The 14,053-nt window shown below is 59.2% G+C and overlaps 1 protein-coding gene across 1 annotated transcript in view; it reads left to right on the forward strand.

Annotated features, from left to right (window-relative positions):
• Window positions 1-336: 336 nt before the first annotated feature.
• HMCN2 (hemicentin 2) overlaps window positions 337-14,053 on the forward strand; it is a 34,484-nt gene continuing 20,767 nt past the window's right edge. The window contains exons 1-27 of the mRNA XM_017810328.1: window positions 337-571; window positions 1,509-1,579; window positions 2,489-2,647; window positions 2,862-2,984; window positions 3,494-3,665; window positions 3,995-4,101; window positions 4,311-4,431; window positions 4,527-4,790; window positions 4,956-5,100; window positions 5,374-5,495; window positions 5,585-5,857; window positions 5,961-6,102; window positions 6,712-6,839; window positions 7,222-7,335; window positions 7,452-7,601; window positions 8,168-8,362; window positions 8,571-8,666; window positions 9,014-9,138; window positions 9,411-9,555; window positions 9,647-9,759; window positions 10,011-10,167; window positions 10,348-10,510; window positions 11,119-11,246; window positions 11,388-11,496; window positions 11,769-11,938; window positions 12,408-12,503; window positions 12,613-12,789. Of these exons, the coding sequence (XP_017665817.1) occupies window positions 337-571; window positions 1,509-1,579; window positions 2,489-2,647; window positions 2,862-2,984; window positions 3,494-3,665; window positions 3,995-4,101; window positions 4,311-4,431; window positions 4,527-4,790; window positions 4,956-5,100; window positions 5,374-5,495; window positions 5,585-5,857; window positions 5,961-6,102; window positions 6,712-6,839; window positions 7,222-7,335; window positions 7,452-7,601; window positions 8,168-8,362; window positions 8,571-8,666; window positions 9,014-9,138; window positions 9,411-9,555; window positions 9,647-9,759; window positions 10,011-10,167; window positions 10,348-10,510; window positions 11,119-11,246; window positions 11,388-11,496; window positions 11,769-11,938; window positions 12,408-12,503; window positions 12,613-12,789 (4,000 nt within the window). The remainder of the gene's footprint in view (window positions 572-1,508; window positions 1,580-2,488; window positions 2,648-2,861; window positions 2,985-3,493; window positions 3,666-3,994; window positions 4,102-4,310; window positions 4,432-4,526; window positions 4,791-4,955; window positions 5,101-5,373; window positions 5,496-5,584; window positions 5,858-5,960; window positions 6,103-6,711; window positions 6,840-7,221; window positions 7,336-7,451; window positions 7,602-8,167; window positions 8,363-8,570; window positions 8,667-9,013; window positions 9,139-9,410; window positions 9,556-9,646; window positions 9,760-10,010; window positions 10,168-10,347; window positions 10,511-11,118; window positions 11,247-11,387; window positions 11,497-11,768; window positions 11,939-12,407; window positions 12,504-12,612; window positions 12,790-14,053) is intronic.

The following is a 14,053-nucleotide window of genomic DNA, read 5'->3' on the forward strand; positions in this document are numbered from 1 at the left end:
CCTATGGGCTGTAGGATCCGCTTCCCAATCCCTGCATCCCCATCCTGACATCCTCCAGCTCCCACCCACCTCCCTGCCGCGTCGCTGGCTCCAAAAGTCCGGTTTTTCCTCCCTCCCGCCCTCCTCCCTCCCAGAAGTTGAACGCTGGAGGAGCAGGTCCGCAGCTGCGGGCGGCTGGGCGTTCCCTGACCGGGGTCCCGGCTCCGTCCCCGCCGCGTGTGGCCCCTTCACGCCGTGTCCCTCCCTAGTGCGGGGACAGTGCCCGAGGGGGGTCTGTGGGAAGGACCAGGACAAGGACTGAAGGGGTGTCCCTGGCACCTGAGGGTCTCCCCCACAATGCCACCCCACGGAGGGCTGTTCGTGGGTCTCTGGCTGCTGCTGACCCCCAGTCTTGCTGAGAGCCCCCCCAGCACAGGGTGGGCCACTCTTGCCTTCGTCTTTGATGTCACTGGCTCCATGTACGACGACCTGGTGCAGGTGATGGACGGAGCCTCCCGCATCCTGGAGCGGACACTCAGCAGGAGCACGAAGCCCATCAGCAACTATGCTCTGGTCCCCTTCCATGACCCAGGTACGTCTGGGACAGGGTGAGGACACGTGTCCTGCTGGGGATGGGGCTGTGGGGAGCTGGGGTGTGGCTCTGGCTGGGTTTGGGGCTGAAGTGTGCGCTTCCCAAGTGCTTGTACGATCCCTTCTCTGTGTTTTTAATGCCTTGGTGGTTGCTGTGGTGGGGATGGCAGTACAAGATGAGCTGCAGGTCGAGGGCATGGAGCTGGGCTAGGGCTTCTGTTCCCATGCCACTCTATGGGCACAGGGTGAGCTGTTTGCACTGCAGTATTCCCAGGGATGCTGGCACCCACTGGTGGGTTGCTCTTCCACTTCCATCCTATTCCAATCTCCCTGGCCTAATTGTGGTGGGGGTATTTCTGTACAAGTCCATGATGTGCTTCCAGGGCATGTCAATAAAAGCACCACTCCCTGAGAGGTTTTGGCAGTTTACTGCCCCACCAGAATAATTTCCTTCTGTCCCTGTCTTTGCCTTGGGCTTTTTGTGCACACCCATAAAAGAACAACTGTTCATCAAAAGAGCCCCAACCTCCTACAAGGAGAGCAGAACCCAGGCTTTATTTTCAGCAGAAACACTGGACTGAATGAAAACCACTGGAGCCAGACAAGGAAGGAGGCAGAGGCCATGAATGGGTTTCTGCATTGTTTTTCTGGGAGCCTCCCTCAGCAGAAAAGGGTGCTGGGTTTGCAGTTCACCCTTGCTGGGATCACCTGTTGTGTTGGGAGAAATTCCCAGGCACAGGAATGGTCTGCCCAGATGGTCACAGTACAGGCACATGGCTGGTCTGCCCAAATCCATTTCTCACCTGGTGCCAAGCCAGGGTAGATGCTGAACCCTGAGTCTCACAAGAGTTTGAGCCGGGGTGGGTGCTCGGGAGCACTGGCAGTGCAGGTGGCACAGGAGGAGGCTGGTGCTGAGGGTGGTGTTGGTGTGTTTGCAGAGGTGGGACCCGCCACCCTCACCACGGACCCCCAGCTCTTCCAGCAGCGCCTGCGGGAGCTCCACGTCCAGGTAGGCATCCTCAGCCCCACGGCTGTGCCAGGCCTGGCTCTGGCCCGTGGCACTTGGGGGGGAGCCTGGCTTTTCATGGTGGTGGGTTCCAGGAGCAATCTCTACATCCCCTGGGGAGAGTGGTGGGGTCTCAGGGCTGAGCCAGGCTGCCAGGGGGCTGCTCACACTGGGTGGAAGCAGAGAGTGTGGGTAACACCAGTGCTGTTCCCCAGGGTCTTGCATTCCCAGTTCACAGCTCTTGTCCTGAAGGGAGATGGTCTCCCCAGGAGAGTTTGCACAGACTCTCTGTGGAAGCAAAAAATCTATTCTCTTAGAAGCACTGCTTGAAAAATGAATTTTTAAATATTTTTTAAAGTGATTTCATCTGTTTTCTGCCAGATGAAATTCTCCCCAGGAGTTTAATCCTGCTTTATCCATCCCCATTCCTGCTCTGCCTCCTGTGCATTGCTAAATCCCTGTGGCTTTTCCCTTCAGATGCAGCTGGTTTGGCAGGAGGTGTAACACTGTGGCTGCAAGTGGTTTCCCAGCCCTTTGGGGTGCCAAGCCCTGGGGAAGTGGGAGCTGGTCCTTACTGTGCCCCTGCACTTCCCTGGGGTGGCTGGTTCTGCTGCCAGGGCAGGTGAGGGGCTGGGTGGGCACAAATGTTCCTGATAAAGATCTTTGTGGGAAACCAGTGGCTTCTGTGAGCCTGGATCCCCCAGCTGGTGGTTTAAACACCACTGAAGCTGAGAGAGGGATGGGTCCATGTAATCCTGCATGTCCCTGCAGTTCCATCACGCTGCTTTGGGCTGACTCCAGCGAACTGGTGTAGTTCCTCCCATGAGCAGATGTTGGGTGGGATCCTGCCAGGAGCCCAGCAGGGAAGGACTGAGCACTGGGTGGCAGTGCCACGTCCCTTGTGTGCCACAGGGTGGAGGGGACTGCCCGGAGATGAGCGTGGGAGCCATCAGGCTGGCTGTGGAGATCTCACATCCCGGCTCCTTTGTCTACGTCTTCTCCGACGCTCGGGCCAAGGACTACGAGCAGCAGGAGGAGCTGCTGAGGCTGCTGCAGCACAAGCAAACCCAGGTGAGAGATGCTGCCCACCAGGCTCCAGCTTGGGGAACACTGCAGCAGCGCATCAGTGAAACACAGTGATAACCCCCACTGTGCCGCCTGGTAGTGAGGGGGATTTTCCATTCCCTGGGTGACTCAGTGTACTGGGATGCTGGTGGATGCTGGCTGTGTCCCCTCCCTGGGCTGGTGGTTGTGTGGGATGCCACAGGGACCGTTGCTGTGGCAGGTGGTGTTCGTGCTGACGGGGGACTGCGGGGACAGGAGCCACCCCGGGTACCGCGTGTACGAGCGCATCGCTGCCACCAGCTCCGGGCAGATCTTCCACCTGGACAAGCAGCAGGTGACAGAGGTGAGTGGGGATCCCTGCTCCCACACGGAGTGGCTGAAGGGCGTGTGGTCCAGCCTAGCTAGCTGAGCTCTTGTGTTCTGCCTGTGGTGAATCCTTGTGCCCAAGGCACCTCCAGATTGCTCTGGGAGCCCCACTTCAGTCTGAAGCTGGGGTGGGGGCTGGAGAAGGCTGCTTGTGGAATCCTGGGGATGAACTGATCTTCCAGCCCCTAAGGAAGGAAAGTGTCTGCCTGGGGCTGAGGCTGAAGCTGTGGCACTCCTGGCAATAACAACTACACCAAATTACAAGGGGGGCTCAACCAGGGCCAGTACTTCCAGCCCACCTGTGCCTGAGCCCCCTTGTGCTGGCACCAGATGGACCCCACAGGGGCTTCTCCCTTGCCTGGGTGCTGTTTTGCAGCTGTGCCTGAGATTGTGACCTGGTGCAACACAGCCCTGCTCCCAACATGACCCCTCACTCATCTGTCAGTGAGGGGGGATCCAGGTTAATTCTCCCCCACGTGCCTCCAGGTGTTGAAGTGGGTGGAGGAGGCCATCCAGGCTTCCAAGGTCCACCTGTTGTCCACGGACCATGAGGATGGTGGGGAGCACACGTGGCCTGTCCCCTTTGACCCCAGCCTGAGGGAGGTCACCATCTCCCTGAGCGGCCCTGCCCCAGGGATCAAGGTCTGGGATCCAGCAGGTAGGAGCACAGGGGAAAGTGATGACAGGGGGTGATGCTTTGCCTTCCAGAGAGACCTCAGGTCAGGACAAGCAGAAAGGGGTTCATTAAACCCTGCCCTGAAAACTCAAATAAAACCCCTCAGTAAACAACAAGGGATTGTTGTTTACAACATCTCCTCCAGGGATGGCTTTGCCTTTGGCTTTAAGAGGGATTTCCCTGCTGTCCTGGCTGTGAGCTGTGGTGGGCTCTGCACTACCCTGAGCCCCTAGGGAGGGGGCTCCTGGCTGCTGCAGGGACCAGGGGATGGATTTGGGTTGCCCAACCCAGAGGTTCCCTTACTGTTGCAGGAAAGGTCCTGGAGACAGGCCAAGGTCTGAAGGAACTTCTCAGCATCCCCAACTCAGCCATGGTGGTGGCTGTGGAGCCCTATGAGCCAGGGACGTGGTTGGTCACGGTAGGCTGGTGGCAGACCCTGCACATCCTCTGCCTTTCCCTGATGGATATTTAGCTGGCCAGACTTTTCCAGGTGTCAGCTTTCCCCGTCCATCTCCAGACAGGCAGAGGACGTGTGAGCAGGCTGGAAGGGACCGGCTGCCACCTCCTCCCTTCCCATCACCTCTCCCTTTCCCTGCCCTCAGCACGTGCCTCTCAATCTGCTTCCAGACCCGGAGCAGTGGCCGCCACTCACTGAGGATCACGGGCATCAGCAACATTAATTTCCAAGCCAGCTTCTCCTCCCAGCCGGAATTTGACGCCAGCCAGCCTGGGGAGCAGCCGGTGCAGGGTGAGGCTGGTGCTGCCCAGGGGGCTGGGTGCTGCACCTGGGCATCTTGCAGCCAGGAGTGTGGTTGGTTGTTTTTTCCCCTCCCTGCTTTCCAGGTCTGCCCATCTCCGTGGTGGTGAACTGCACCGGTCTGAGGCCGCCTGGGCGCCTGCAGGAGATGGAGCTCTTCAACACCTCTGGCCATGCCCTGCTCTCACTGCCCATGTGGCCCCTCTCCAACTCCTCCTCGGGGCAGCTCTGGGTGGGTTCACCTCTCCGTGTCCCCCCAGGTGACTTTCTGCTGAAGGTGAAGGGTGAAGACGCCCAGGGCCACCCCCTGCACCGCCTCTCTGGGGTCACCTACACCAGTGTGGTCCCTGGTGAGTGGAACACACGCTCCCCACAGGTGCTGAGCGGGGACCAGAGGTTCCAACACTGCCTCTGCTTTGATTTCTCCCTGGTTATTTTTTATTCTGCTTCCCAAGGCAGCTCCCAGTGAGCTCCTGAGTGGTGTTACATGTCTGCATATCCCCAAACGCTTCCAGGTCTGCCCAAAGTGGACATCTCCAGCAAGATCCAGGCTTACAACCGTGAGCCACAGCTGATCTCCTGCTCTGCACGGAGTGAGATCCCTTTCCGCCTGAAGCTCAGCCGAGGCAGGGTGCAGCTCAGGGAAGAGCAGCTCTTCAGGTGAGCATTTGGTATGGCCCCATGAGCTCCATGAGGGACCCACATGGGCAGGAACAGCCCCTGAGCTGTGCAGGCCAGGGGGATGCTCTGTGCTGCCTGCAAGCTCTGAGCATCTCAAAAAGAAAATTCCGAGGGACATGTCTGCAGGCAGTGTGGGTGCACCCCTTTGCCTGACTCAGATGGAAAAAAAGTCTCAGGGATTAGGATTGGGGTGGTGGCATGGCAGTCCCAAGGTATGGGGGTGCCCACCTTTTCACCCCTCCCTTTTTGTAGGCGTTCAGGGAACATCAGCTGGCTGATCCCCGCAGTGTCCAAGAGCGATGAAGGGTTTTATGAGTGCATGGCCATGAGCAAGGTCGGGGTGACACGGGCTCGTGCCTACGTCTCTGTGTCAGGTGGGGGCTGCTTGTGCCAAGCCTTGGTGCCCTCTCTGTGTCTGTGGCTGGGCACAGGCTCCTTTCACCCTGGTGTCCTGTGTTTGCAGAGCCGCCACCGCGTCTCATCGCCCCAGACAACATCACGGCTTCGCCGGGCCAAGACGTGGTCATGTCCTGCCTGGTTCTGGGGGATGTGCCCTACAACCTGACGTGGAGCTGGGATGGGAAGTCGGCTCAGCCAGGGGATGGCCGGACCCGGCTGCTGCAGAACCGCTCTCTGGAGATCAGCCGCGCGCGGCCGGGGGACGGGGGCCTGTACGAGTGTGTGGCACACAACGCCCACGGCACTGCCACCGCCTCCCTCTGGCTCTTCATCCAGGGTAGGCTTTGCCCCCTGTGGGACGCTGGCCCAGGTGATATTTTGCCCCATGGGTGGGTAGTGAATGGCACCCAGGGGCTGAGCCCTGCTCCCACCCCGTGCAGAGGCGCCGTGGGTGAAGGTGGGCCCCAGCCCCCAGCGTTTCAGGAGGGGCCAGGAGCTGCACCTGAACTGCACGGCCGGGGGCCACCCCCCGCCCCACACCACCTGGAAGCGCTGGGGCTGGGCACTGGAGCAGGACGAGAGGTAACCTGTGGGGACCTGGGTGCCTCCATCCTCCCTGTCCCGTGGGGATGATGCTTCCCTTCCAGGGATGTATGGGCTGAGGGAGAGTGGCTTGGGGCTGCCATAGCTCCAGAAAGAGGGAGGCATTGCAGTATCCCACGCACCTCAGATGCTTGGCATGCTGCTGGCCTTAACTTCATATATTTATTTTTAAGCTGTCCTGCCTTATCCAGGTCACTGTCCCCACCAAGGGGACTCACAGTGCTTTGCACACATGGTGTGTGCTCAAGTCTCAAAACATGCCTTGTAGTTCCTCTTAATTTCTTCTGCTTTTGCCTTCCACCTCCTGCCTGTGTCAGGCTGTGAGTTCTGGAGTGGATTTTCGGGAAGGCTTTTTGATTCAGGAGATGAAAAAGCCCAATTCTCAGTGCTTTTTCCTGGTTCAAAGCAAAGTCCTTCCCTGCAGCAGCTGACAGAGCTGGCTCTAAGTGCTGACCCACATCCATCACATGCCCAGCACTCGCCACGTGTGCAGGATGGCCTGAAGCCCACTCATTTATATCAACACATCTTCCATCACCTCTGCTTTCACAGGGCTCATTTCTCCCTCTCTCTCCCTGTTTGCCACAGGGTTTTTAGGGATGCTGAGGGTACCCTGCACATCAAGGCTGCTGTCCCAGAGGATGCAGGGAATTACAGCTGCTATGCTGGCAGCACACTGGGCTGGGATGAGCAAGTCATCACCCTGGAGTTCACTGGTACCTGCTCCCTGCTGGCCAGCAGCACACTGGGGATGGGGCTGTGTGTGATGGAGGGTGTTGGGGAGCAGCACACTGGGGATGGGGCTGTGTGTGATGGAGGGTGTTGGGGGCAGCACACTGGGGATGGGGCTGTGTGTGATAGAGGGTGTTGGGGGCAGCACACTGGGGATGGGGCTGTGTATGATGGAGGGTGTTGGGGGCAGCACACTGGGGATGGGGCTGTGTGTGATGGAGGGTGTAGGGAGCAGCACATTGGGGATGGGGCTGTGTGTGATGGAGGGTGTTGGGGAGCAGCACAGCTGGAATGGGGCTGCGTGTGATGGAGTGTGTCCCAGGGCTCCATGGCTGGAGACCAAAGCCATCTCTCCCCGTGGCACAGAGCCTCCCGCCATCCTGGCAGTGACACCCAGCCTGAAGGTGCTGGTGGGAGAAGACGTGACCCTGGAGTGCTGGGTTTCGGGGGCACCCCCACCCCACATAGTGTGGTACAAAGGTGAGATTGGGAGGAGCTGGGGAGCAGATCCCCTCCACGCACTGGGGTCCCCTGGCCCGGCACTGGGAGGGACCCACAGGGGCACTTGGGGTGCTGATGTGGGGGTCTCTGGGCAGGTGAGCAGGCGATGGCGACGTTCCCAGCCGGCACCCAGCGCGCCATCCTGAGGCTGCAGGAGGTGCGGGAGGAGGACGCGGGGCAGTTCATCTGCGAGGCTCTCAGCGAGGCCGGCGTCGCCTTCGACAGCACCCAGCTGGATGTGGGCTGTAAGTCTCTGCTCTCCTGTTGGGCTCAGCTCCCACTTGCTGCTTCCCAAGTCTCTTCTTGCTGCCGCCTCCCGGATTTCCCAGCAGGGGGGTGTTAGTGCTCGGTACAAGCAGGCAGAAGCCTGGCAGGATTTCTAAGAGTTGGGAGGATGGAAGAGTTTCAGCAAGTGACAGAAGCCAGTGCAGTTGTTACTGTATGGGGACATGATGGCTTGGGACCCAGCTGGGGATGCAAAGTGCAATCGGTGGGATTAGTCAGGTAGGGCCTGACTTCTCTGCGTCTGAAAATCAAGGTACTCTGACCGTTGCTCAGGGCTTTCCACCAGAGGGAGAAGAGATGAAAGTGCAAGAGGTTTTGCTGAGTGTAACTGAAAGGGACAGAAACTGCAGTGGCTCTAACAGCTTTGGAAGAGCCCCAAATGCTTTAAGTCTGTCTTGTAACTTGTGAGGCCACCTGGCTCATGGGTTTTGCAGTCCCATCCCTTCTCCAGGCTTGACTGTGCTCAGAGTGGGAAGCTGGGATGCTGGACCTGCCTGAGCCCCTTTTCCACTGCTCTCTCCTCCAGCTGCCCCTCACTTTCCCGAGCCCCTGGGTGACATGGAGGTCACAGCTGGGGAAAGTGTGACCCTGCTGTGCCACGCTGAGGGATCTCCCCCGCCACGCGTCACCTGGTCCCGGCAGGACAGGAAGCCCGTGGAGGGCTGGCAGGGACTACGGGGGGATTCCAGCCAGCTGGAGGCTGCCAAGCTCCTCATCAACAGTAAGAGCTGAGCATGCACACGTTTATTTGTATTTTTAACTTGTGCAACTTTAGCTGTGCTGCAACAGCCTGCAAGCCTCCAGTGCCACCGAGTCTGTCCTCCTTTGGAGGTGGTGGGAGGGAAGGGGAGGGTGGTGTCGCCCATCCCGGAGCTCGCTCGGGGCTCTCCAGCCCCACCAGGCTCAGGCTTGTCCCCACTGTGCCCCAGGTGCCTCGCTGGAAGACCAAGCCATCTACGTCTGTGAAGCCCAGAACGAGTTTGGGAAAATCCAAGCGGAGGTCAAGCTCACAGTCACCGGACACGGTTTGCTTTTCCATGCTTTGCTTGGTGTATCAATCCTGGCTGTGCTGGCAGTGAGTGGCAGACTGGAGCAGCCACATCTGCACCCGAGCCAGCTGTTGGGAATGCTCAACAAACCCCAGGGCAGGGTTTGGATAATGCCCTTGCATCTCTTTGACTTAATGCACTGACATGTGCTTGAACCCAAACTGCGGCGAATATCCCCAAATTCTTGGGGGAGATAAATCTCTGCCTTGTGCAGAGCCAGGATCTGGACCCTGGAAAAAAGGTGATCCAGATCCTCTCTCCTGGGTGTTCCTGGCCAGTTTATCACCAATTAATATTGTTTCCCTTTCCCCTCTTTCAAGCAGCCCCAGAAATAGCTCTTGCATCCCCTGTGGTCCACGCGCTCCCAGGCCAGCCTGTGTCACTGCCCTGTGTGATCCTGGCTGGGAGGCCATTCCCAGCCCGCCGCTGGCTAAAGGATGGACAAACGGTGAGGTTTCCATGCCTGCTGGGGTGGTGGGTGGGTGAGTGGGCAGCTGCCCTGCAGTAGGGGCTTTGCTGCAGGATGGATGTCACAACCGGCCAGGCCAAAGCTGCTGGTGAAAGATGCCAGGGGAGCGTTTGTGTTGGGAGGGTAACGTGGCTTTATCACCACATCAGGATGTTCTGTTGCTCAAGGATCAGTTTCTAGATGTGCCCTAAAGACACAGCGATAAGGTGGTGTTTGACCCCTTCACTGTCCTGCTCTCTGCATGTGCCCAGGTAGCCCCAAGTGACCACTACTCCATCCGGGCTGATGGGAGCCTGCACATGGACCAGGCATCCCAGGGGGATGCAGGCAGGTACACCTGTGAGGTGACCAACGCCCTCGGCTCACACAGGCAGGACGTGTCCCTCGTCATCCACGGTGAGTGACAGGGTGCTGGGTGTCTGAGCACCGCTCTCTGCGGAGATCTGGCCCTGGCCATGCAGGGTGAGGTGCTTATCTTCCTTCCCAGTTCCTCCCAGCATTGAGCTTGGCCCTGTCCTTGTCACTGCCACCGAGGGAGAGGCTGTCACCCTGCGGTGCAATGCCACTGGTGTGCCCCCCCCTACAGTCACCTGGGCCAAGGTAGGTGACAGGGACAGGCAGGCTGCTGTCCCTCTGCCACCCAGCTTTGGGTCACCCTGGGTGCTGTGTTTGAGGGTAGTGTAGCTCTCTAGTATGGCTGTGGGTGCCTGGAGAGTTGGCACCAGGTATCCTGGGAAGTTGGGACCAGAACATGGCTTGCTCTGATGGGTCCAGAGCCCTCTTCTTGCCCTTGGGCTGCTCAGCTCATGGGACAGTCTTTGCTGTCTTCCTCCCTTCCCTTCCTTCTGCAGGGCACAGAGCCCATTTTGTTGAGTCCACAATACCACCTTGACCCTGATGGGACCCTCCTGATCCCTTCATCCTCCCCTGGGGACGCTGGGACCTACTTCTGCACAGCTACCAACGCCGCAGGTTTCTCCAGCCAGGAGATGCAGCTCTCCATCAGCAGTGAGTGCCCAGGACTGCTCCAGAGGGGACTGGCTGGGAGAGCATGACCTGGGAACACTCATGGCTTCCTTGGAGCACCTATCCAGGTTCCAGATGGGTTTGCAGGATGGGAAGAGAAGCGATGAGGGCTGTAGGGCACCTGAGGTGTCCCTGCACCAGCTGTGCTCCCTCTCCATCCAGCAAAGCCCAGGATCAGTGTGAATGGATCACAGGGGCCAGACCCTGTCACCGTCCTGGCTGTCCTGGGGCAGGAGACCACGCTGCCCTGTGAGGTTCAAGGATACCCCCCTCCCTTGGTGGTGTGGAGCCGACAGTCCCAGCTGCTGCCTCTTGCCACCACGAGGTAAGGAGGGTTGTGGGTGCTGGGGGCCCCTAAACTCATGGGCCTGGCTCTTGGGGTTAAGCACTTCCTTCCCTGTACCTGAGGATTGCTGTGGGATGGGGAAGCAGGGAAGGCATCTTGGGTTTGCTCTTCTTGAGGGACTGTGGTGCCTTGTTGTTCGTGTCTGGCTTCCTGTGGTTGGCCTGTGCTGCTCCCCACATCTCAGCTGGCTTGTCCTCACGTGGCGGGTGATTGATGGGTGCACACGAGGAGGAATCTGCAGCCGTGGGCTGAGATGATGTTATGTCTGTGGCGCACAGGCAGGGCTGGGAGTGAGAGCGTGGCCAGCTCCAGCTGCAGGGGCTGTGCTCCCTGGGGACCCCCATTCCCCTTCATCCCCCTGGGTTCATGTGCTGCCTCATGCTGAGCTCGTGCAGGGGCTAAGCAAAGGGGATTTGCCCCCATGGGCAGCACTGCCACCCTTCCTGAATGGGAGGTGGCCCTGGGGATCTTCTCTTGGCTGTCTCAAGGCAATAGTGAGCTCTCAGCCCTTAGCTCTTGTCTGGGGGTAGGTGATGGATGACATGGCTGTTCCTACCATCCAGCATTTCTTTTCCCTCTCCCCCAAGATACAGTGTCCTCCCTTCGGGGTCCCTCCGTCTGGCCGAGCCCCAGGTGACAGACACCGGGCTCTACACCTGCACAGCCACCAACACCGCGGGGAACACCTCGCTCACCTACAGCCTGCACGTCCAAGGTTCACATCCCTGCTTAAAATACTCCTCCCAAGGGCTTAATGTACCACTGGGGTCCTGCACCCTCCAAGCCCTTGGCTGCTCCCACATCCCCGTGCCAGTGCCTGAGGGTGGTCCCAGCCTGAGGTCCCCTTTCCCCCCAGCTCCGCCTCAGCTGTGGATCAGCAATGGGGAAAGTCACCTGACAGCGGTTGCCAACACCTCCCTGAGGATTCACTGTCATGCCATGGGCACCCCTCCACCCCAGATCCAGTGAGTACTGCAGAGGGGTGTGTCCTGCCTGTCATCCCAGGATGTGTGATAGTGACCTCTGGCTTGGGATGTCCCTTAGGAGGCATCCATTCCTTCTCCTTGCCTCTGGTATTCTCTGCCTAACAATCTGGGCACTGCCAACCCAAATCCAGGTGACCAGGAGACAGTCCTTGCTGCCAGCAACCCACAGTTCACCCTGTTGGTGTGCAGGGATGGGGAGCGGGTGGTGGCAGGACAGACCAAGGACTTGCTGCCTGTCCCCTTCCCCACAGGTGGCTGAAGGATGGGCACCCTCTGGGCGAGCAGGACAATGTGGTGGTGTCTGAGGACGGTGGGACTCTGCTGATCACCCGTGTGGGGCTGGGTCATGAAGGGCTCTACGTCTGCCAGGGCAGCAACTGGGCAGGGGTGGCCCAGGTGGAGGTGCAGGTTTTGGTACACGGTGAGCGCAGCACCTGGGGCAAGATCCAATATCCATCCCATGTGTCTGGGAGAACATGGCTGGCCAAAGGGCTGGGTGTTCTTGGCCATGCTTTTTGGTAGTTGTAGAGTCAATATCCTGATGTATTGGGTTCTTGTCCTTTGCTGATGAGGCTGAGAGCTGATGGCCACTGACACCCCAGTAAAGCATAGCATCCATCCTTGGTGGGTGCTTCCAGGGGGAGGGTCTTCCCCAGCCCCATTTTCCCTTCCCACCTCCATCAGGAGGATGTCACACTGAAGGTGCTGGGTGAGAAACCAAGCAGGGAGCAGAGGTGGGGAGGATGAATGTCTCATTGGGGTGGGGAACTAACCTGCTGGCTGGCTTGGGGAGCAGCAGTGAGCCCGGCTGCGCTGCCCAGCCCTGCCCTGTGGTGGCTGCAGACAGCCTGGGCCATGCAGAGCTGATGATGGTGAGTGCTGGGTTGCAGTGCCTCCAAACATCGAGCCCAGCCCGGTGGACCTGGCTGTCCCAGAGAACGGCACAGCATCCCTGGAGTGCCTGGCCTCGGGGCTGCCTGCTCCTCGTGAGTCAATCATCTTCCTTGCTCTTGCTCCTGCATCCCTGGGGCTTTCCCTGGGTCCCCTGGGTGAGAGGGACAGCAGCATTGCACCTCACAGCTTGGCTCCCTCCAGATATCATGTGGTACAAGGGGCATGAGGAGCTCTTGGCTGGACCGGGACAGACCCTGTCCAGGGATGGGAAGCGCCTGGAGTTCCAGCGTGCCCGGCTCTCCGATGCCGGCAGGTACCGCTGCGTGGCCTCCAACGTGGCCGGAGTGGCTGAGCTCTGGTACAGCCTGCAGGTCACTGGTGAGTGCACACTGAGAGAGGGGTGCTTCCCCCCGTGGAATCCCTCGTGTGAGCTAGAAACCAGTGGGGCTGTCTCAGCCCTCGGGACACATCCCTGGAAGGTGGGTTTAGCAGATCCCCCATCCTCTGCCCCATTCACAATTCCAGCCATGCAATCCCCTGCGTTCATCCCAAGCAATGTCCTAGAAAACCACGACACCCTGGATGGGTGTTGCCTGATCTCCATCACAGTGTCTCCTGCCCACCCTGTCCCTTTTGTGTCCTGCTGTGCCTGGTGACATTTCTCTGTCCCCCAGTGCCCCCACAGATCACAACTGGCCCCAGCCCCCTCACGGTGCTGCTGAACGAGCCGGTGACACTGGAATGTGATGCCATAGGGACCCCAGCTCCGATGCTGCTGTGGCTGAAGGATGGCAACCCAGTGCCCAGCGAGGCAATGGGTGGCCCACAGGTGAGACAAACCCTGATGGAGAGGGACTCACTGGAGATGTCCCTCCAGGAAGGTGCTCTTTTTTCTTGACTGGCTTTTAGAAAAACAACTGATGGAGCTGAGCAGGTGCAATGTCACCCAGACCTGCCCCATGTTTGGTCCATGGGGGCATAGACCTGCTCAGCCCTGCACTGAGCTTTCCTACCATGCAGGCCAGGATCGGGCAGAGGGTCCCCGGGATGTTTTGAGAATGGGTTCAAGGCAGGCTTATGCCCATTCCCACATCCCTGTAAGGCAGCATGCAGCCCAGCTGCCTATGAGTTTCTCTGGTTCTGTGCTCATCTGGGCTGTCTGTGTCTTGGGGAAGCACAGATCCTCTCTGGTGGGCACATGCTGTCCCTGCCCACCGCCCGTCTCCAGGACTCAGGGACGTACACGTGTGTAGCCAGCAGTGCTGTGGGGGAGGACAGACACGAGACTACCCTGGAGGTGAAGTGTAAGTACCCCTGTGCATCCCAGCCCCTTCCCACCAATGTGGGTTGGAGGTGATTCTTAGGACTGTGGGGCTGCTCTGCTGTCCCCTGGCAAGCTCACAGGGCTGGGGAGGATCAAAGTGGATGGCTTGGGAAAGGTGTTGCCCTGTTGATCTGGTTTCCAGTGCCCCCTACCACCCTGGGTGAGGAGGAGAACGTCACTGTCATCGTCAGCCAGCCTGTGACCCTGCAGTGTGTGACCCCCGGGGTCCCTGCTCAGGGGTCCCGCTGGCTGAAGGACGGGAGTTTGCTCACACCAAAGCCGGGTGTGCAGCTGTCTGCAGAGGGGACTGTGCTCCAG

Source organism: Lepidothrix coronata, unplaced genomic scaffold (genome assembly GCF_001604755.1).
Source record: "Lepidothrix coronata isolate B3197 unplaced genomic scaffold, Lepidothrix_coronata-1.0 Scaffold28, whole genome shotgun sequence".
In the NCBI taxonomy this organism is placed as follows: Eukaryota; Metazoa; Chordata; class Aves; order Passeriformes; family Pipridae; genus Lepidothrix; species Lepidothrix coronata.